Source organism: Gekko japonicus, unplaced genomic scaffold (assembly GCF_001447785.1).
Source record: "Gekko japonicus isolate JY-2015 unplaced genomic scaffold, Gekko_japonicus_V1.1 scaffold2514, whole genome shotgun sequence".
Taxonomy (NCBI): Eukaryota; Metazoa; Chordata; class Lepidosauria; order Squamata; family Gekkonidae; genus Gekko; species Gekko japonicus.
In genome coordinates, this window is record NW_015168122.1 from 68,416 (window position 1) to 89,076 (window position 20,661).

Consider the following 20,661-nt stretch of genomic DNA (forward strand, 5'->3'; position numbering starts at 1 on the left):
TTGTCTTAGCTCAGGAAGGATGGCTCCAGAGCCGTTGGCGGCAAGGCCCCTGGGAACCACTGCATTGGCGGTGGGTCCCTGAGAGCCATGCCGGCAGTGGTGGCCTGACTCATGAGGAGCTACAACCATGGCAAAGATCAAGAAGGCTACTCTGGTAACCAGTGCTCCCTCTAAGCCGAGTTAGGGTGAGCTAGCTCACAGTTTTTTAGCCTCCGGCTCACACAATTTTGTCTTGGTTCACAAAGGATGGCTCTAGAGCAAACTAGTTTATGCAGTAGCGAAATCACTCGCTCACAACTTGAATGTCAGTAGCTCACAAAGTAGAATTTTTGCTCCCAAGACTCCACAGCTTAGAGGGAACATCGTCTGAACCTGTGCAGACAACATCATCGTTTGGAGGCAGATTTAACCCTCTTGCTGTATTTTTTAAGTTTTCATATTTTTCTGCAACCTGCGGGTTCCCCTGAGTTTGGAGAACTATCTGTCTACAGTCACTATGTCCCCAGTCTGTAGATTTAGATATCTGCTGATGGGACACATTTGACTATTAGAATATGATTCAGAGGCCTATATGCAAGGGATTTATATAGGGATGCCAAGTCTGGGTTTGGAAATTCCTGGAGATTTGGTGGGTGGAGCCTGGGGAGAGTGGGGTTTGGGGAGGGGAGAGACCTCCATGGGCTATGAACCATGGAGTCCGCCTTTCAAAGCAGCCATTTTCTTCAGTGAAACTGATCTCAGTTGTCTGGAGATCAGGTGTGATTACTGAAGACCTTCGTGCCCCACCTGGAGGTTGGCAACCCTAGATCTAGACAATATCCTTTGCCTTAAAGAAAGATGAGCACTCTTAAGACACACCGCTGTTTATATGCTTATTCGTTTCATTTTTATTCAGTGCATTTTTATCTCACTCTTCCTCCCAGGAGGTCAGAAAGGTCTCCATTATTCTCCTCCCCTTTGTTTTTTATTACCTATGTTGTCCCCCCCCCCAAGTTGAACCTAAACAGATGACAACCAGAAACCAAGCTTGTCATTCTTTTTACCTGTTAACAAATATCTTTACTATTTTGCATGCTAATTTAACAAGCCACCCTCTATAGATACAACTATGATCTGCAATTCCATTTCATTGTGTCTGAAGAAGTGTGTGCGCACATGAAAGCTCACACCTTGAATAAAACTTTGTTGGTCTTAAAGGTGCCCCTGGGCTCAGACTTTGTTCTGTTGCTTCAGACCAACACGGCTGCTCACCTGGATCTCACCTCCTTTGTGTTATTCTCAGGGCAGGAACGTACAGGAACGGAGTTCCGGCTGGCTCCCGAGTTGGCCACGCCCAGCAGGAACTCATTGGCATAATAGGCCACACCTAACAGCAAAAATTCATTAGGACTGGCTACAGTAGGGGTGTGTGGCCTAACATGCAAATGCGTTCCTGCTACAAAAAAAAGCCCTGGGTTTTGACAACAAACAAGGTAAACAGAATAAGAAGCAAAAGGTAGGTGTGGCTGGATGACCAGAATTCTGGTAACATGGGGTGTGTGGCCTAATATGCTAATGAGCTGTGCTGTCAGGGGTGTGGCCTAATATGCTAATGAGTTTCTGCTGTTGGGTGTGGCCTATTATGCTAATGAGTTCCGGCTGGGCTTTTTCTACAAAAAAAGCCCTGGTTATTCTTACAGCAATGCTGTGAGGTAGGGGTGTGTGATAGAGAGAGACTGATTTGGTCCAAGGCCATCTGGTAAGCTTTGTAGCCGAGTGGGGATTTGAATCTTGGCCTCCCAGATTATGTGTCCCTATTTAATTCCATCAAAGAGGCGTTTGAAGAGATGGTGCTCTTCGGAACTCAGAACAGATCCAGTCACACCCAGTCATCTTCATCTGAGATGAACTGTAGTGATACTTCTGTGCCAATTGGTTTATCGGGCAACCAACCACTTCGGAATCAATAGGGCAGAAGCAACTTGCCAGCCAGGCTCTTCAGAAGAGGAGAGTCACGAAAGGTCTCAAGTTCAAAGACCACACTGGGCCAGTTTGGTGTAGTGGTTAAGTGTGCGGACTCTAATCTGGGAGAACCGGGTTTGATTCCCCACTCCTCCACTTGCACCTGCTGATGTGACCTTGGGTCAGTCACAAGCTCTGGCACAGCTGTCCTTGAAAAAGAGCAGTTTGTGTCAGAGCTCTCTCAGCCCCACCCACCTCACAGGGTGTCTGTTGTGGGGAGGGGAAGGGAAAGGAGTTTGTAAGCCGCTCTGAGACTCCAAGTGAAGGGCGGGGTATAAATCCAATTTCCTCCTCCTCCTCCTCCTCCTCTTCTTCTTCTTCTTCTTCTCTGTCCTGCTTTCTCTCCACACACAAGTCACAGCTAAAGTTGCCATCTCTGGGTTGGGAAATACCTGGAGATTTGGGGGGTGGGGTGGAGCCAGAGGAGCAGAGGAGAGGGTTTAGGGAAGGGGGGGACTGCAGTGGGGTATAGCGCCATACAGTCAGCCTCCCAAAGCGGCCATTTTCTCCGGGTGAACTGATCTCTGTTGCCTGGAGATCAGTTGTAGCCCCAGGAGATCTCCAGCCACCACCTGGAGGCTGGCAGCCCTCGGCTCAGTGGTTAGCATGTCAGGCAAGGACCTGAGAGTCCCCAGTTCGAATCCCAACTCTGTTGTGGAAGCCTTTGGTCAGTCACTCTCTCTCAGCCTAACCTGCCTCGCAGGCTTGTTGTGGTGAAGATAAAAGGGAGGAGGGGAGAGCATTATTGTAAGCACTTTGGGGGGCCCTTGGAAAGAAAAGTGGGGTATAAATAACTAAATCAAAAAGAAACATTCTTCCACGCTCCTTCTGGTCCTCCGCCCCTCCTACAAGAGGGCTCTGGAGGCAAGATGTCTGGTACACAGAGCCACATGTCACTCCCATAGAAAATAACGGCGCATAACTCGCCTCCCTGGCTGCGTTGTCCGGCATCGAGAATGGGCCAGGATTTTTCAATAGCCCATTTTTGAACACAGGGACTGTTCTTTGAAAACCTGGCAACTCCAGTGGGGTTGATGCCCTCTCTCCACCACCACCATGCTCAAAGGCTTTCCACGCCACTCGACACCCTGGCTAGCTAGCCCTCATGGCCCCAAACGCCACGCTCTGAAGCGCAGAGCAGAGGGAAGATCCAGCCCCTGGGAGAGCACAATGGGCCCAGCTGTTTGGCCAAGTGCCCTGAGAGCTGGGATTCCCGCCCAAGCCTTGGCATTTCCCTTCACACAGCCTCGCTTTGTTCGGAAGAAGCCTTTGGGAAGGGACGGAGCAGATCTTGAAGGAGCAGCCAGTCCAAACAAGAGACGCCTTGGGGGGTGTGGAGGGTAACCAAGGGGAACTGCCTTTGGAATCAGAAAAGAATTTGGAGAGGAAGGGTGATACATGGGAAAGGTTTGCCCAGACATCTTATCATGGATGTCCTGGGACTGGACAGCACAACAAACCAAGGTCTTCCTTGGAAGCTGTCGTGACCAACAGAGGCTCAAGAAATATAACAAAGGGGGAAGGGTCATGGTGGCTCAGTGGCAGAGCATCTGCTTGGCGTGCACAGGTTTCCAGGTTCAATCCTTGGCATCTCCAGGTAAATGGGGAAAGGTCATGGCTCAGGGACAGAGCATCTGCTTGGCGTGCAGAAGGTCCCAGCTTCAATCAGTGGTATCTCCAGATAAATGGGGGAAGAGCTGTGGCTTAGTGATAGAGCATCTGCTTGGCATGCAGAAGGTCCCAGGTTCAATCCCTGGGGTCCTCCAGGTAAACGGGGAAGGGCTGTGGTTCAGTGGTAAAGCATCTGCTTGGCATAAGAACATCAGAAGAGCACTGCTGGATCAGACCAGTGGTCCATCTAGTCCAGCATCCTGTCTCACATAGTGGCCAACCAGTTCCTCTGGACAGCCAACAACAGGGCATAGAGGATAAGGACTTTCCCTCCTGGTGCTTCCTGGCACAGAGGCTAACTGCCTCTGAACGTGGAGGTTCCCTTTAGTCACCATGGCTGCTAGCCAATGATAGACCTGTCCTCCATGAATCTGTCTAATCCCCTTTTAAAGCCATCTCCACCCCTGGCCTTCACTACATCTTCTGGTAGGGAATTCCACATGTTAATCACTCGCTGTGTAAAGAAGTCTTTCCTGTCGTGCATCCTGAATCTATTGCCCATCAGCTTTATGGGATGCTGAAAAGTACTGACGCATTGGTGAGTGATTTCAGCTCATACTTTACTTCAGGGCTTTTTTTGTAGAAAAAGCCCAGCAGGAACTTATTAGCATAATAGACCACACCCAACAACAGAAGCTCATTAGCATATCCAGCCACAACCATGAGAGCATAGCTTATTAGCATACTAGGCTGCACCCCCATTTTACCAGAAGTGTCGACATCCAGCCACACCCACCTTTTGCTTCTTATTCTGTTTACCTTGTTTGTTGTCAAAACCCAGGGCTTTTTTTGTAGCAGGAACTCATTTGCATGTTAGGCCACACCCTAATGTAGCCAATCCTAATGAGTTTCTGCTATTGGGTGTGGCCTATTATGCTAATGAGTTCCTCCTGGGCGTGGTCAACTTGGGAGCCAGCCGGAACTCCGTTCCTGTGCGTTCCTGCCCCCAAATAGCCCTGCTTTACTTAGTGATTTCAAGAACTTGAGATACAAGGGCAAGCCCACAGGCTGCTTAAATGCACACACAGAAACACACACACCCACACCCACATATCCATGATTGGCTTATTTACATTAACCTCCATTAGATAGGTTCCCTTGAGGATACGGATGAGGCTGTTTCTAGGATCATCTGTCCCTATTGTTTCTGGGAGCGAAGCTCTGGTTGTTCGGGAGACCGCGCGCTAGGTTCGGCCACGTGCGCAGTCTCTGTCGGAACACAACAGATGCCATAGGTGCTCCAGAGAGCCTTGCACTCAGCAGACCATCATTTACTGGTTGTCTACAGCCCAATAGGATGTCCGCTTAGCCTCAGCCATGGCCAGGGCCTTTTCTGCCCTGCCCCCGGCCTGGTGGAACATGCTCCCACCTGAGGTCAGGGCCCTGCGGGACTTGTTACAGTTTCACAGGGCCTGTAAAACGGAACTGTTCTGCAAGGCCTTTGGCTGAGGTGGCAGTAGGGTTGCCAGGCCTGGGTTGGAAAATACCTGGAGACTTTGGGGGTGGGTCCAGGAGAGGGTGGGGTTTGGGGAGGGGAGGGGCCTCAGCCGGGTCCAATGCCACAGAGTCCACCCTCCAAAGCAGCCATTTTCTCCGGGGGAGCTGATCTCTGTCAGCTGGAGGTCCGTTGTAGAAGCGGGAGATCCCCAGGCCCCACCTGGAGGCTGGCAGCCCTAGGAGGCAGACTTCCAATTATTTTGGCCTCCCCCGGCTGAGAACATGCTGGTTGAAATCCGCCCACGTGAAAGAGTTAACATCGCACCTTCAGCCAGCGGAACCCACTCTCTGTCGCTTGTGCCGACATCGTAGGACAAATGAATTGTGGCCAACTAGAGGATATTCCTGTTTTAACGGTTTTAGCTACTATTCTTTATATGATCTGTTTAAATTAGATGGACGGTGTTCTACTGTTGTTACCCGCCCTGAGACCGCTTGGGGGGAGGGCGTGATATAAGTTGGACAATATAAATAAATATTATTTATTTATTTATTTTTCACATTTCTACCCCGCCCTTCTCAGTGGGCTCAGGGCGGCTTACAGAGGCAAGGCAGAACCTTGCCATAATAAAACATAATATACATAATAATTTAAAAACATATAATACATCTTTAAAGTCCTAAATCAAACGTGGTGCTCAGTGACTTCCATAATCCCGAGATGAAGGATCGTAGGTCCGGAGTTCCAAGTGGACGGCTTTGGGCTTCTTCCAATCAGATGTTTCCTCGGGGCCTCATTCCAGCCCATAGCGGTGGTGGTATAGTAGGAGTGGCGGCTCCTACTCAAAAGCCTGGTGGAAGAGCTCCGTCTTGCAGGCCCTGCGGAACTGCCCAAGATCCCGCAGGGCCCGGATCTCCCCTGGGAGCTCATTCCACCAGGTAGGAGCCGCCACCGAGGGGAAGAAAAAGTTATCCTTGTCAGCTCTCTCCGCCCCACGCATAGTTTTATAGACCTTTATCGTGCCCCCCTAACTTAGTCACCTCTTTTCTAAACTGAAAAGTCCCAGACTCTTCAGCCTGTCCTCATACGGGAGGTGCTCCGATCCCCTCATCGTCTTGGTCGCCCAACCGGGGATCGAGAAATGCAGCAAATGGGGAAGGGCTGCAGCTCAGAGGCAGAGCATCTGCTTGGCATGCAGAAGGTCTCAGGTTCAATCCTGGGGTTGGTATCTGCAGGTAAAAGGATCAAGGAGGAGTGGCTGTGAAAGACCTCAGCTTGAGAGTTGAGACTAGGTAGCTGCTCCCAGGCAGAGGAGGCAAAGGGGACTTAGGTTGACCAAGGGTAGGATAAGACAGAGGCATGTGTTCAAGGAATAAAAGTCTGTCTGCATGCTATCATGAGACAGACTTGGGGTCAGCAACAGGCTTTCATCTCTGACAGTAGGACTTAGCACCCAACCCTTTGGGGCACGACAATCAAGTGGGGCCTGGGATCTCAAGCCTGCCTCTCCCCCCACCCCACTCCTTTCTCAAGTGGAAACGACTTGCCAACCCGGATGATACCTCTTTGTTTTCCCAGTGCCTGTTCGGCATGCCTGTCATTGTGGGTAGATACATCCTCCCACTTCCTCACCCAGAATAACTAGCCCTGGCCAGGATGAGAATTGCGCTCTAGGACTGCTATGTCCATGGGGGTGGCAGAGAGAAAAAGACAGATTGTTCATGACCTTCCAAGACTGCTGACCCAGTAAAACACATATACACACGAGCCTGTGCACCAGCGCATGGGAGAAAGAATGTTGAGGAACAACTCTGACCTTTCTGCCAGATGTGGCTCTAGACATTTTGGTACCAAACAGAAAACGCAATCCCTTTCTCCCTCAAAACACAAGCATGCATTACATAATTGATCATTTGAACCATTGAATGGGGTAAGCGGAAATGTGCCATCTCAAGTGGGTTGGCAGGTTGCCCCCCCTGATTTCAGGACCCCCAATGAGCCCTGTGGTGGAACAGGCCCGCGTCAGCTGGCGGACCCCGCTCTGCCCACCCCTCCTTTGCCTGACCTGGCACCTGAGGGGCAGTTTTTCACCACTGCCTCTGGGTATTGCTGCCACCACTGTCCCTGACTTGGTCTCTGGTTAGGCGGGACAGCCTCCTAACCTCCCTCTGATGTCGCTAGGAACCCACCTCGGGGCTTCCTAGCAATCTTCGGGGCTCCCCTGGAGAGTTGGCAACTGGCCATTTTGCCCTTGTTCTCCTCCTCAGAGAGTCCCCAACCCACTCCTAGCGTGTCCAAGCGGCTGGGGGAACTATGCGGTACAGAGGGACTTCTCAATGTTAACAGTAAAAGGATTTATTTTGAAACCACTCAACTATATACAGGCATACTAACAGTGAACTGAAGAATCAAAACAAAGGTGAATAATAAATCGCTCCATCTCTCCCTTCTCTACACTGATGCCCTGTCTAGATGGTCTGCAGGGCAGGCACACGACTTGCTTTCACTGGAGGAAGTTAGATTAGCACAACTCCCAACATGGCCTCTGCCTCCTGCAGACTCCAGCCAACAGCCTGACTGGCTCCAGACTTCAGGCGGACCGACCTCAATTCTCATAGACCGCTTCCCACCCAAAAGCTCCACTGTATCAAACAGCCCTTCCCACCCAGGAAGTGACACTCCCTCCTGCAGCATTCTGGGGCAGATCTCCTCACAGCCTAGATGGACTTCCTGTCCTCTCTAGGGAGCTGCCTTCTGACTGCTGGTTGGAGACAGGAGAGGGGGGGGGGGAATGAGGAGGAGACTAGGCCAAGGCCTACCTCAGGTTTGATAGTCCCCTCCTATCTGGCCCACACCAACTTAAACATAGGCATAAAATGGCGTTTCTCCACAAGCCCCACCACACCTGACGTGCCCAGCATGATGACATCACCCGGAGGTGACGTTATTGCACCAGGCACTTCGTGCAGGGGACACTGTAGCATTTGGCTAAAAAAAAAATGGTGGTCTTCAATGTGTTGGTCTTACAGGTGCTGGTCTTAAAGGTGCCACTGAACTCCAATTAAGAAGGACACGTTTAGTTTCCTATTTTGATATATTGATAGTGTCTTCCCCGTAATTAAATCCAAACAAATTGTGACCGTATAAACTTAACTCGTTATCACTGTTTAGTCTTTGCATCTGTTAAAACAATTTCATTCTGCCGTATGCAAATTTGCTGTTCACCCTCTGCCTATATATATGACCTGTTTACTTCCACTTCAATGTATCTGAGGAAGTGTGCTTGCACACGAAAGCTCATACCTTGAATAAAACTTTGTTGGTCTTAAAGGTGCCCCTGGACTCAAGCTTTGTTCCACTGCTTCGGTCAGAACCCACAGCCAACAACGAAGTACACGCATTCAGGAATGGTAATACTTTTATTGCAGAGCTATAGATGCAGTAACATAAGCACTGTTAAGAATGGCGGCGGCCCCTTGGGCATAATAGGATATAAGGTATTCGTATGCAACCCCCCCAATAGCACTGGCCAATTAGGCACCCTCCCGCGCATGGGATAAAGCTTGGAGACCATTAGGTAGCTAAAGCTGAGAACCAACACTCTCCCATGGCACCTAGGAAAAACCTAGACGATACAACTCCCTCCTGCACATCTGTATAAATAAGCATTTCGGCACAAAGCAGAACAAGCACAGAAAGGAATGCATCAGCAATTAACCAGACACAGACCGAGCTCCCCAACCCCCATGGCAGCGTAGCTGACACACGGCTACCGACCTGGATCTATAAAGAAAACAAAGTGATTTCAAATCCCAGAGTGGAGCTGTCCTGTTTTGTGGCAGGAACATGCGGGAGTCTGGTGGCACCTTAAAGATGAGCACATTTTTTAAAAAATCCCAGCACAAACTATTGCAGATTACACCGCACATCATCAGAAGCAACAATGGCACATCTGTCTTTTGTGCTGATGTAATTTGGACAGAATATGAAAACGGAGAGATGGCTCTGTCTGAGAGCATCTGCTTCCTAACATGGGAAGTTCCCACTGCTAGGGGGTGGGACTCAGCTTGTGGGGCAAAATGTACTTCCATTTCCTGGACCACCTTTGTTACAAAATCATAAGGCCTGCAAAGCTGATCTAATTGATTAGCTCAGACAGTTTACTTTTCGTGAATCAAAAAGGTGCCTCTTGCAAGGAATTAGGCGGCACGTTTGTGTCTAGTGGATGGTGGCTTAGAAGAGTCATTCCTCCTCCTCCTCCTCTGTCATACTGGAAGGCAAAACCTCTTCTGAGGTTTCCCTCCCCACTCAGAACGCTTTCATGCAGGCACAACTATAGGCATATTTAGACATAGGCATAGGCAATGCTGACATATTAACACTCACAGAATTAGTTGCCTAAGGTTCGGTCTACACATGTCACAGAATGTGGTGGTACTCCAGATTGTGGATGGGAACAGTCTCTTTTAAAAATGCTCCTACCAGGGGTCGTTTTGTAGAAAAAGAGCTAGGTGAACTCATTAGCATGACTCATTAGCACATGCCACACCCCCTGACATCACTGGAAGTGTGTCATAAGGCCACACACCCCGCCCCCAATGGTCCCGGCCGCCGCTGCCGGCCTTGCAGCTTCACTGCCGAGCCCCATGAGGGGCCCGGCGGTGGACCTGCAAGGCCGGCGGGAGTGCAAGGAAGCCCCGCGAAGGCCCTCCCTGGCCCCAGGCAGGCAGGGGTGGGAAGAGGCAGGGAGGAAGCAACTTACCCTCCCTCTTCTCCTGCCTCCTCCTGGCTGAATGAGGGCCGGAAGCGGGGCAGCCGGAAGCAGGGGGCGGGGCTTCGTCATGTGCCCCGCCCCCGTACCTCACCCGGGGGAACTGCGATCCCCCGCGATCCCCCCCGAAATGACCTCTGGTTATAGTACTCCAGATTGTGGATGGGAGCAGTCTCTTTTAAAAATGCTCCTACCCATTAAAAAAACCCAACACATTAAAAAAAATAGCACATCTGAGGGAGAGTTTCTAGTCTGGCTCTTTGTATGTTGTGCTAGAAGACCTTGGTTTAAATGCAGAGCGCCCTGCTGGGTCAGACCGGTGGCCCATCTAATTCAGGATTCTGTCACACCCAGCGGCCAACCAGTTGCCCTGGAGGGCCAACGAACAAGGCATTGAGGCTAAGGCCCGCCCCTGATGTTGCCACCTGGCCCTGATATTCAGAGGTTGACTGCCTCTGAATGTGGAGGCTCCCTTTAGGTACTGTGGCTACTGGCCAGTGATAGAACTAACCTCCACAAGTCGGTTTCATCCTCTTTTAAAGCTATCTATGCCTGTGGCTGTCACTACATCCTCTGGCAGCGAATCCCACATTTTCATCACTCTCTGTGTAAAGAAGTATAGAAACGGGCTCTTCTGGGTTTAATTAATGGACAGATTCCAAAATGGTATTGCTACTTCTGGGAAATGTCTTGAAAATTGGAAATCACACAATCTTCAGATTTAGCACTCAGTCATATGCAGGGCTATTTTTGGGCAGGAACGCACAGGAACGGAGTTTCGTCTGGCTCCTGAGTTGGCCACGCCCAGTAGGAACTCATTAGCATAATAGGCCACACCCAACAGCCAGAAACTCATTAGGATTGGCTACACTAGGAGTGTGTGGCCTAACATGCAAAGGACTTCCTGCTACAAAAAAAGGCCCTGGGTTTTGACAACAAACAAGGTAAACAGAATAAGAAGGGAAAGGTGGGTGTGGCTGGATGACCACACTTCTGGTAACATGGGGGTTGTGCTAATGAGCTGTGCTGTCAGGGGTGTGGCCTAATATGTTAATGAGCTTCTGCTATTGGGTGTGGCCTATTATGCTAATGAGTTCCTGCTGGTCTTTTTCTACAAAAAGAGCCCTGAGAACTGGAATGTTTGCTCAGCTTCCTAGGAACATTCCCTAGCATACCTTCTCGAGAATCAAACGAGAGGTTTGTGGCACCTTCAAGATGAACAGAAGTTATTCTGGCATAAATTTTAGACTGGAGAACCCTCCTGCCAATATAGTGTCCACACAGAAATATAACTCAAATCGCCACCTTTTCTACTTCTCCTGATAACAAAGCAGAGGAAGCTTTGCCCTTTAGTTCATCTCTGGGCCAGGACAATCTTCACCCATATGCCAGGCTGCCAGGAAGGTTTGATGTAGTGGTTAGGAGCGCGGACTCTTATCTGGGAGAACCGGGTTTGATTCCCCCACTCCTCCACATGCAGCTGCTGGTATGACCTTGGGTCAGTCACAAGTTCTCTCAGAGCTGTTTTCTCAAGGGCAGTCCTCGAAAGAGCTCTCTCAGCCCCACCGACCTCACAGGGTGTCTGTTGTGGGGAGAGGAAGGGAAGGAGATTTTAAGCCACTCTGAAACTCTGAGTGAAGGGCAGGGTATAAATCCAATCTCTTCTTCTAAGGCTGCAGGAATAGAACAAGCAACCAAAACTGGCAGTCCTAGAAACTATTTCTCCCGCAAATCTGGCAAAATCATCCGGTGCCTCAGTGGAGAGGAGATCCAGCTTCATTCTGATTCCCGCAGGTTTGTGTTCAGTCCCATAGCTGGAAATGGTTTGCCCTCTACTGGTCATTTATTAAATTACCCCATAGACATAAGGGGTGTATCATGAATTGAAGGCAGGGGCCTTTAACACTTAAGTGCAGACAGAAATGCAACAGAGAGAGTCCGTGGTGGGGATGCTGAATCTACTGATTATCCACGGCTCAGTTCAGTAGTAATGAGATCTTTACATAAGTAATAAGTAATGTTTACGTAAACTAACTACAGACAGTATGATTGTCTGAATGCGGTCCACTCCACTAACTGCAGTTAGTTGGGGCTGGTCAAACCAAGATCTGAAAACATGGTATGAAGTTAGCTTATAAACCACAGTTGGCCTTAACTACGGTCTCATGGAAAGGACAAACGCAGACATTGTGGCTTAATCCTAGCATCATCTGAAAGCCAGTGTGGTGCAGCAGCAGTTGGAGTATCATAGGAGGATCTGGGAGACCCAGGGTTTGAGTCCCCACTTTGTCGTGGAAGCTCGCTGGGTGACCTTGGGCCAGTCACGCACACTCTTTGGGTCCCCAATGGGGAGAAACGCTGGGTATAAATGAAGTAAATCAATCAATCAATGCACTCCCTGGCTCTACGCAGACGCACCCACAGGAAAGGTGGTGAAAACTGTGTTTGTTTAGGAAAACCAGGATTTGAGTGATCATCTACTACAAACTAAATCCCAGTTTCACAGAGTAATCCTGGTTACTTGCAGAAAAGACACTCAGGGTTTTAAAAAAGAGAGTACGTTTTGTGTTATGTCTGAACCAAACATGTCTATCATGCAGTTCTCAAAAGCACAGATTCTCTATCAGAAAATTCAGAAAAGCGACAACCTTATTGGGGGGGAATGACACAAAATGAACTCTCTTTTTTAAAACCCAGCATACCTCTTCTCCAATTGCAACTGGTATCTGCAGAGGTTACAGCTTTCGCAGCCCACATTTCCCATCGATTCCCCTGACCCCGGAATTCAAATGTGTTTTAAAGGAAGCAGATTCTCACGTTTGAGGTGAGAAAAATCTGAAAAACTTCTGAGTGCTTCAGTCAGGTTGTCATTAGGGAACCTGGCCCAACTGGAGGAGAGGACAACAATATAAGCCACCTCGGGTACTCACTGCACAGAAAGGCGGGGCATAAGAGAATTAAATCAATAAAATTCAGGTTCCCAGGGCATAAAGATGCAGAAAATAGGCCAAAAGCCAAATGAAACAACTGATTCCAGACACTAAAGTTTCGTTCACACATTCAGAGAAAGCTGTGGATAAAAAGTTCTGTTCTGTTGCGTAAAGATCTTTGTGCAAACAGAAAACTAGCAGAGCTGGGGGAAGAAGGCTGAGGTTCCTCTCTTTGTGCTGGTTACTATTATCATCATTACAGGGAAATTTTAACAAAGGCACAAAAAGGGATCTTCCACTTACAGACTGAAGCTGTACAACTAAACAATTTAACTAATGATCATACGGCATTGTGTGTGGAATAGCCAGGAGATCCCAGAAAGGATTGTTGGCTGCCGAAGCTGTCGCTTTTTTGCCACCACTAGGTGGCAAGCTAATGCTTACTTTTAGGCCCAGAGTGCTGTGACTTGCCTAAGGTCACCCAGCTAGCTTCAAGTAGGGAAGTACGGAATCAAACCGGGTTCTCCAGATTAGAGTCCACCACTCTTAACCACTACACCAAACTGGCTCTCAGTTGTACGACATAACCTAATAATAGAGGAAAAGTGCCTGTGGCTGGATATCGCGGGGGGGAGGCGTTGCTAACTGCCCTGGCACAGTTTCATCCGCGATTACGCAATCAGACGCGCCAGCGGCACACCACGGGTCCTTCCCTTGGTTCCGGCGGGTAAACAAGGGACCGGAGGGGAATGCTGTGCGCCAGCGCGATCATACCACCGGCGTATGGAGGCAGCCCGTGGCAAATGTTTACTAGTACCTTGGAGGTACTAGTTTTTTAAGGCACATTGTCGGCGGTAAGCCACGGGTGCGCTCCACTTCCCAGATGTTGGGGTGTGATCGCGCCCGGATAATCCGCCCACCATCCGTGCCTCTCCTGCGGCAACGTTGCCATGTGACCGGGGCCTGTATATTTATTTATTTGCTTACTTTATTTGTATCCTGGCTTTCACCCCAGTGGGGAGACCCAAAGTGGCTTACATCATTCTCCTCTCCTCCATTTATATCCTCACAACAGCCCTGCAAAGTAGGTTAGGTCTAGGGTGTGTGACTGGCCCAAGGTCACCTGGCCAGCCTCTATGGCACAAGTGGGGATTCGAATCTGGATTTCCCAGATCCTAGTTTGACACTTTAACCACCACCAATGTTCCCTCTAAGCTGTGGAGTCTTTTGAGCAGAAATTCTACCTTGTGAGCTACTGGCATTAAAAGTTGTGAGCAAGCGATTTGGCTACTTCATATATTAGTTTGCTCTGGAGCCATCCTCCCTGAGCGGAGACAAAAATCTGTGAGCTGGAGACTAAAAAAATGTGAGCTGGCTCACACTAACTCAGCTTAGAGGGAACACTGACCACCACGCCAACTGGTTCTCAGGCTGGTTTTGCCATGTAGCTGGGGGGGGGGGGGAGGGGGGGGGGGGGAGAGACTATTTGCTTACTAAGAGCATTGGCGATCTGGCTTACAAAAAAGTGCTGGGGTGGGGTGTTTAACCCTTTTGCTTCCTGATAAAAACCAGCCTTTGCGCTCTGGAGGGGAAGAGAGGAGGCAGCTCCAGCGAACACAGGTGGAGCTATTTGGCTTTGCCTCACGTAAGGTAAAGGTAAAGGTTCCCTTGCTCGAAAGCCAGTCGAATCCGACTCTAGGGTTGCGGTGCTCATCTCCGTTTCCAAGCCGAAGAGCCAGCGCTGTCCGAAGACGTTTCCGTGGTCATGTGGCTGGCATGACTAAACACCAAGGCGCAAGGAACGCTGTTACCTTCCCGAAGTGGTACCTATTTATCTACTTGCAATTTCTTGCTTTCGAACTGCTAGGTTGGCAGGAGCTGGAACTAGAGATGGGAGCTCACTCCGTCATGCAGCACCCGGGTCTCGAACTGCTGAACTACTGACCTTCCACAGGCTGCAGTTCAGCGTCTTAACCACTTGAGCCACCGCAGCTCCTCATGTGGTGCCCTGTAAAAGCACTAGTGGAATGGGGCAGCACCTGACTAGGGTTGCCAGCCTCCAGGTGGGGCCTGGGGATCTCCCGCTTTTACAACTGCTCTTCATCTGACAGAGATCAGCTCCCCTGGAGAAAATGGCTGGTTTGAAGGGTGGACTCTATGGCACTCACTGTACTATGCTGAGGCCCCTCCCCTTCCCAAACCCCGCCCTCTCTTGGACCCACCCCCAAAGTCTCCCGGTATTTTCCAACCCAGACGTGGCAACTCTCCTCCTGACCCGTGAACGTGTGAATGGGAATGGATCTGCCTCGGGGTGAAACGGCCAGTTGCATTCTAAACAGGCAAGGTTAAGGCAAACAACGCAGAACTGTGGGGGACCTGCGGTCAAGAAGCCGCCTGTTGCATTGGCGTTACCGATAACGGGGTGGAGACTGCACAAAGCGAAGTCAGGCCGAACCAGGCGGCTAGATCACGGGCGAGAAGGAGGGGGCCGGCCAGGCCCTCCAGAAGGGCGGGCGGAGGAGGCGGCGCCCGATAGCGCCCGAGCGTCAAAACAGTTTCTCCAACCCACATTTCAGAGAAGCGTCCGGTGATCAACAACTTGGGGAGGAGGGGGGGCCCTTCGGCTAGACTCCGGAGCTGCAGGCGAGCGTTCCCGACGACCCACCTGCTGCGTGGCAGAGCGCTCGGGGCGCCAAGCCTCTGGGACGCCCGCGGGCGCCCTAGTCCCCCAACTCGTGCCCGCCTTTTAGCTTCTCCAAACCGGCCGCGTCCCGTCGCTTCCCTGCGGCCACCGGCGGCTGCCCTCCGCCCCTCCCCTCGTCTCCGCTCCCGGGCCCGCCCTTTCGGAGCCAGCTGTGTCTCCCCCCGCCCCGGGTCGGGTCCGCAGGAGTTGGGCTGCGGCAGCCGCGGCTGGAGGAGCGAGAGACGGCCGAGCCGCGCGGGGCTTCGACGGCCACGGATCGCCTCCACCACGCGGGGGCGCACGCGGCGAGGTGAGCTCTCGGACGCGCGTGGCGACGCGGGGTGGGGGGGGGAGGTGTCGGTTTGTTTGGACAAACTTCGGAAAGTCCTTTGGGGAATCGGCTTCCCACGCCCTCCCCCCCTCCCAATTTTGCAGAACTGGGGGGGGGGGCGGACATACCAAGGCCCCCTCTAAGCTGTGGAGCTCTGTGAGCAAACAATATATCACAAGGCTCCCTCTAAGCTGTGGAGTCCTGTGAGCAAAAATTCTACTTGGTGAGCTCCTGCCAAGGGTGTAGACTTTCCAATTTCGGGGGGGGGGGGGCTGGGGCTGGGCCAGAGGCATTGCTTTGCTAGGAACAAGGGTGGCTCCCGGGGGAGGCTGAGCACCTTCCTGAAAATTTCGGCTGGGGCTGATGCCCCGCCGCCCCCACGAAGATTACGCCTATGCGAGCGAGCGATTTGGCTGCTGCATGAATTCGTTTGCTCTGGAGCCCTCCCTTCCTGAGCTAAGACAAAAATCTGTGAGCCGGAGGCTAAAAAACTGTGAGCTAGCTCACACTAACTCAGCTTAGAGGGGACACTGGGACGGACCCAAACACAGTTGCCAAATGCAGCTCCTCGGCCCCTCCGCTGGAAGCTGGGGAGAACTGGGGAAAGTACCAGAAGAAAAGATAACAGCTTTGAGAGCAAAACTTGCTTAGAAGGGAATCCCGCGGAGCTCAAGGGCAATCGTTTTCTCTCCGGAAAGAGCGAGAGAGCTCCTGACTTCTTTGAATTGGGGCGGTAGATCAGCGAGTCTTTTCCCTAAGGCCTCATGGGGAAGCGGAGGGTTATGGGAAGGTCAGAGGGGGTTATTGGGGGAGAGTTGGAGGGGGTCATCTTGGATCTGAGCTGCGTATTCAACAGGTGGCCCTCTGAGAAAGGTGGGGGGGCTATTGTAGGAGCATGCAGGGCAGATCTGACGTTTCGATTGAGCGTTCTGCAGGGCCTGGGAGGAAAGGAACTCTGGAGTCCGGCGGTGTATTTATTCATTTAGTGTATTTTCATCCCAGCCTTTTGACCAAGAGCTCAGGGCAGTCCACGTCATTCTCCCTTCTTCCACCTTTATCCTCACAAAAACCCTGTGAGGTAGTCTGGGCCAACAGCTCACGCCCGTGGCGGGGGGGGGGGAGTTGAATCTGGGTCTTCCAGATCTTAGCCCAACTCTCAAACCTAGACATTATCGTCTCTGTTCTTTCCTTCATGGAGCCTTGAACCAATGTGCAACTGGCACCAGTTCAACAGGTGAAGTTCAACAGGTCTTTCATGTTGGGGGAAACTCTACCTGTTGAATTTTTTTTTTGCCTACCGTGCAGTTGTAAAAGGACACCCTGCATAGCAGTGGAGGGGGGAGGGGCCTGGCAATCGTACGCAGGGAAACCTTGGAAATGTTTCCGGAAAAACCTGGTTGAATGAGGGGCTTGTGAGTATGCATCCAAAGTAAATGCCAAGCCAGCATGTTTTCTGGCTTCCAACTACAATGTCTCCCTTTTTATCCTGCGGTAGCAACATTCCCAAGTGCTGCATTCCCAAATGATCGCATCACTTGTGGTGATGGGGAGCAGCAGTCAGAAAATCCAGTGAGGATCTGGGAGGCCCAGGTTCGAATCCTCCTTCTTCCATGAATACATGAAGCTGCTTTATACTGAATCAGACCCTTGGCCCATCAAAGTCAGTATTATCTACTCAAAGATGGACAGTGGCTCTCCAGGGTCTCAGGCGGAGAGCCAGTTTGGTGTAGTGGTTAAGTGTGCAGACTCTAATATGGGAGAGCTGGGTTTGATTCCCCATGCCTCCACTTGCAGCTGCTGGATGACCTTGGGCAAGCCATAGGTCTGTCAGAACTGTCCTTGAAAGGGCAGTCCTCAAAAGAGCTCTCTCACCCCCACCCACCTCACAGGGTGTCTGTTGTGGGGAGGGGAAGGGAAACGAGTCTGTAAGATGCTCTGAGACTCCAAAGGGCAGAGTATAAATCCAATCTCTTCTCTTCTTCGTCTTTCCCATCACCTACTGCCTGGTCCTTTTAAATGGAGATGCTGGGGATTGAACCTGAGACCTTCTGCATGCCATGCAGATGCTCTGCCATGGAGCCACAGTCTGTCAAAGCTTGCCAGGCCACCTTGGGCCTGGTCATACTCTCTCAGCCTACCCCACCTCACAGGGTTGTTGTGAGGATAAAATAGAGGAGAGGAGAATGTTGTAAGCCATTTGGGGTCCCCCTTGGTAAGTAAGGGGAGGTATAAATAAATAAACAAACTTAGATGTAAAAGTGAGTAGCCTTATAATTAGGTAACCACCAGCTCTCCTGTGGCCAGCCTAGGGAATGTACACTTCAGGTATCCCATTGAGCATTGAACCATCTGTGGGAACCAACCTGCTTTCTTCTCTAATCAACTGACTTCTTCATTTCTTCATCCGAGCTCACTCTGGAAGCTCTTCTCAACTGCCAAGCATCTGAAGTGGGCCTCAACATGGTGCCTATGTGATTGGCTGTGCAGATATATATATAAACACATTGCCTTGGTAGCGGCTGCCACCCCAGGGTGAGGATCTTCACTGTGTGACTGAAGGGAAGCTGGAGGCAGCCATTTTGTCACTAGTTCTACCTCCTGTGGCAGCCATTTTGTGAAAGGCCCTTGCTCTGATCATTGGCAGAGGGCACTTCCCTGGTTACGGACTAAGATATTCCACAGTGGGCTTTGCTGCAGGAAATACTGGGTGTGTTTGTAAGCACTCAAGGACTGCATGTTTAATTCCCCCCCTCCCAGCAGCCTCGTCTTCTGCCTTTCTGTTTAAAAGCATCCAGGGTGTGTAGCGATCAATAATAGAACAGCAGGCTACGGTCCTGCTAAAAGCAACACCGAGAGGCAAAGGAACGTGCAAACCTCAAGGCAGTAATAGTCCATTTCATCTTTTTAGAACAGATGTGTTTCGAGGTTATGCCAGAAGGCCTGCAGAGATGATGCCGTTCATACCTCCAGTGGCAGAGAGTTCCGCAGTTTCAGGACAGCAGTTCAGAAGGCCATATCCCTGGGTCTTTGCCAGCTGTATCATGGATAGTACAAGTTCCTGTAGCATGGATTTTCCAGCTAACCTCGCATGGGGTTTTTATCGCACTAAGTACCAGTGTATATACACGTGAAAGGGCTCATAGACCCAGATGTAAGAAGAGGAGGAGAGGAGATTGGATTTATACTCCACCCTTCACTCGGAGTCTCAGAGCGGCTTACAAACTCCTTTCCCTTCCCCTCCCCACAACAGACACCCTGTGAGGTAGGTGCGGCTGAGAGAGCTCTCTCCAGAACTGTCCCTGAGAGAACAGCTCTGACAAAACTACGGCTTGCCCAAGGTCATCCAGCAGGTGCAAGTGGAGGAGTGGGGAATCAAACCCCGTTCTCCCAGATTAGAGTCTGCATACTGGTCATTTGGTAGTGATCGATGCAAACAGCAAGTGCTGTGCAGTGGTTAAAGTGTCCGACTAGCACATGGAAGACCCAGGTTCAGATCTCTACTCTGCCACGGAAGCTCACTAGGCGAGCTTCGGCCAGTCACCGCTCTCAGCCTAACCTCCCTCACAGGGCTGTTGTGAGGATAAAAGGGAGGAGAAGAGACCGATGCAAGCCGCTTTGGGTCCCGTTTGGGAGACAAGCAGGGTATAAAGGCACTGACGAACAAATAAACAAACATTTTCAGTGCTTGGGCTGAACTCGCCAAAGAGAGTTAGAAAGAGAAGATCCCGCGAAGCGTGAACGACAGTGTCTCTCTTTTTAGACGATTCCCGGAAAGTTTTCTCCAGTGACCGAGAGTTGGGGAACAGGGTGGAATCCAAATGCCACCCTTCAGCTGTTTGTCCCCTCCTGTTGCTGCGTGCCTTCTTTGGAAGGACTCGGGATTGGCGCTGTGTGGGGCGAGATGCCAGCGGGGTTGAGTACAAGAGATATTTATAACGCCAGCATTCTGCCACCCCTGATATATTTAGACAAGGGCTGCCAAACAGCAAGATCGGGGACGGGGCTCATCTGAAGACAGAATATTTACTGTCTGCTTTTGCTGCACTGGAAGTCTCTCTGGATCTTCCCAAAGTAAGCTGGAACGGACTGGCTGACAAAGGGAAGTGCCATCAGGAGAACCTCTTTCCACCCCAGCCTGCCCCTGCCTGCCCCTGCCGGTGACCTTCACTCTGCCCATGGCTGTCTGAAGGTCACCTGCTTCCTTAAGAAGGTTCAGATTCCTGGCCTGCCCTGGGAGCTTGCCCTTGGGCCGGTCCCTCTCCTTCTCAGCCAAACCTTCCTCGCAGGGGTGTTGTTGTGAGGATAAAATGGAGGAGGGGAGAGCGCTGTTGTAAGTCGCTTTGAGTCCCCGTTGAGGAGAAGAACAGAGTATATATCTCTGAACAGAACTGTAATGATTCCTTGTTTTATATGTGTGTGTGTCTCTTTAAAAGTTTGGTTGCATGGATGATATTAGAGTGGTTGAAACAGGCAAGTGTGGTGTGATTGGTGATTAGCAGAAAGGGGGAGGGGTTTTGGAAGTGAAAAATGAGTGGAGGAGTATGGATCTCATTCTAGAGTGACAGTTACAGGTCTGACAGTTGATGAAGACAGTTGATATCTCTGGATCTTCCCAAAGTAAGCTGGAATGGACTGGCTGACAAAGGGAAGTGCCGTCACGAGAACCTCTTTCCGCCCCAGCCTGCCCCTGCCGATGACCTTCACTCTGCCCATGGCTGTCTGAAGGTCACCGGCTTCCTTAAGAAGGTTCAGATTCCTGGCCTGCCCTGGGAGCTTAGCCTTGGGCCGGTCCCTCTCCTTCTCAGCCAAACCTTCCTCGCAGGGGTGTTGTTGTGA

The 20,661-nt window shown here is 50.8% G+C and overlaps 1 protein-coding gene across 1 annotated transcript in view; it reads left to right on the forward strand.

Moving 5' to 3' along the window:
* Positions 1 to 20,661, forward strand: part of LOC107113545 (translation initiation factor IF-2-like) — a 69,838-nt gene that overhangs the window by 21,317 nt on the left and 27,860 nt on the right. The window contains exon 3 of the mRNA XM_015414892.1: positions 15,562 to 15,804. Coding sequence (XP_015270378.1) covers positions 15,562 to 15,804 — 243 coding nt within the window. The remainder of the gene's footprint in view (positions 1 to 15,561; positions 15,805 to 20,661) is intronic.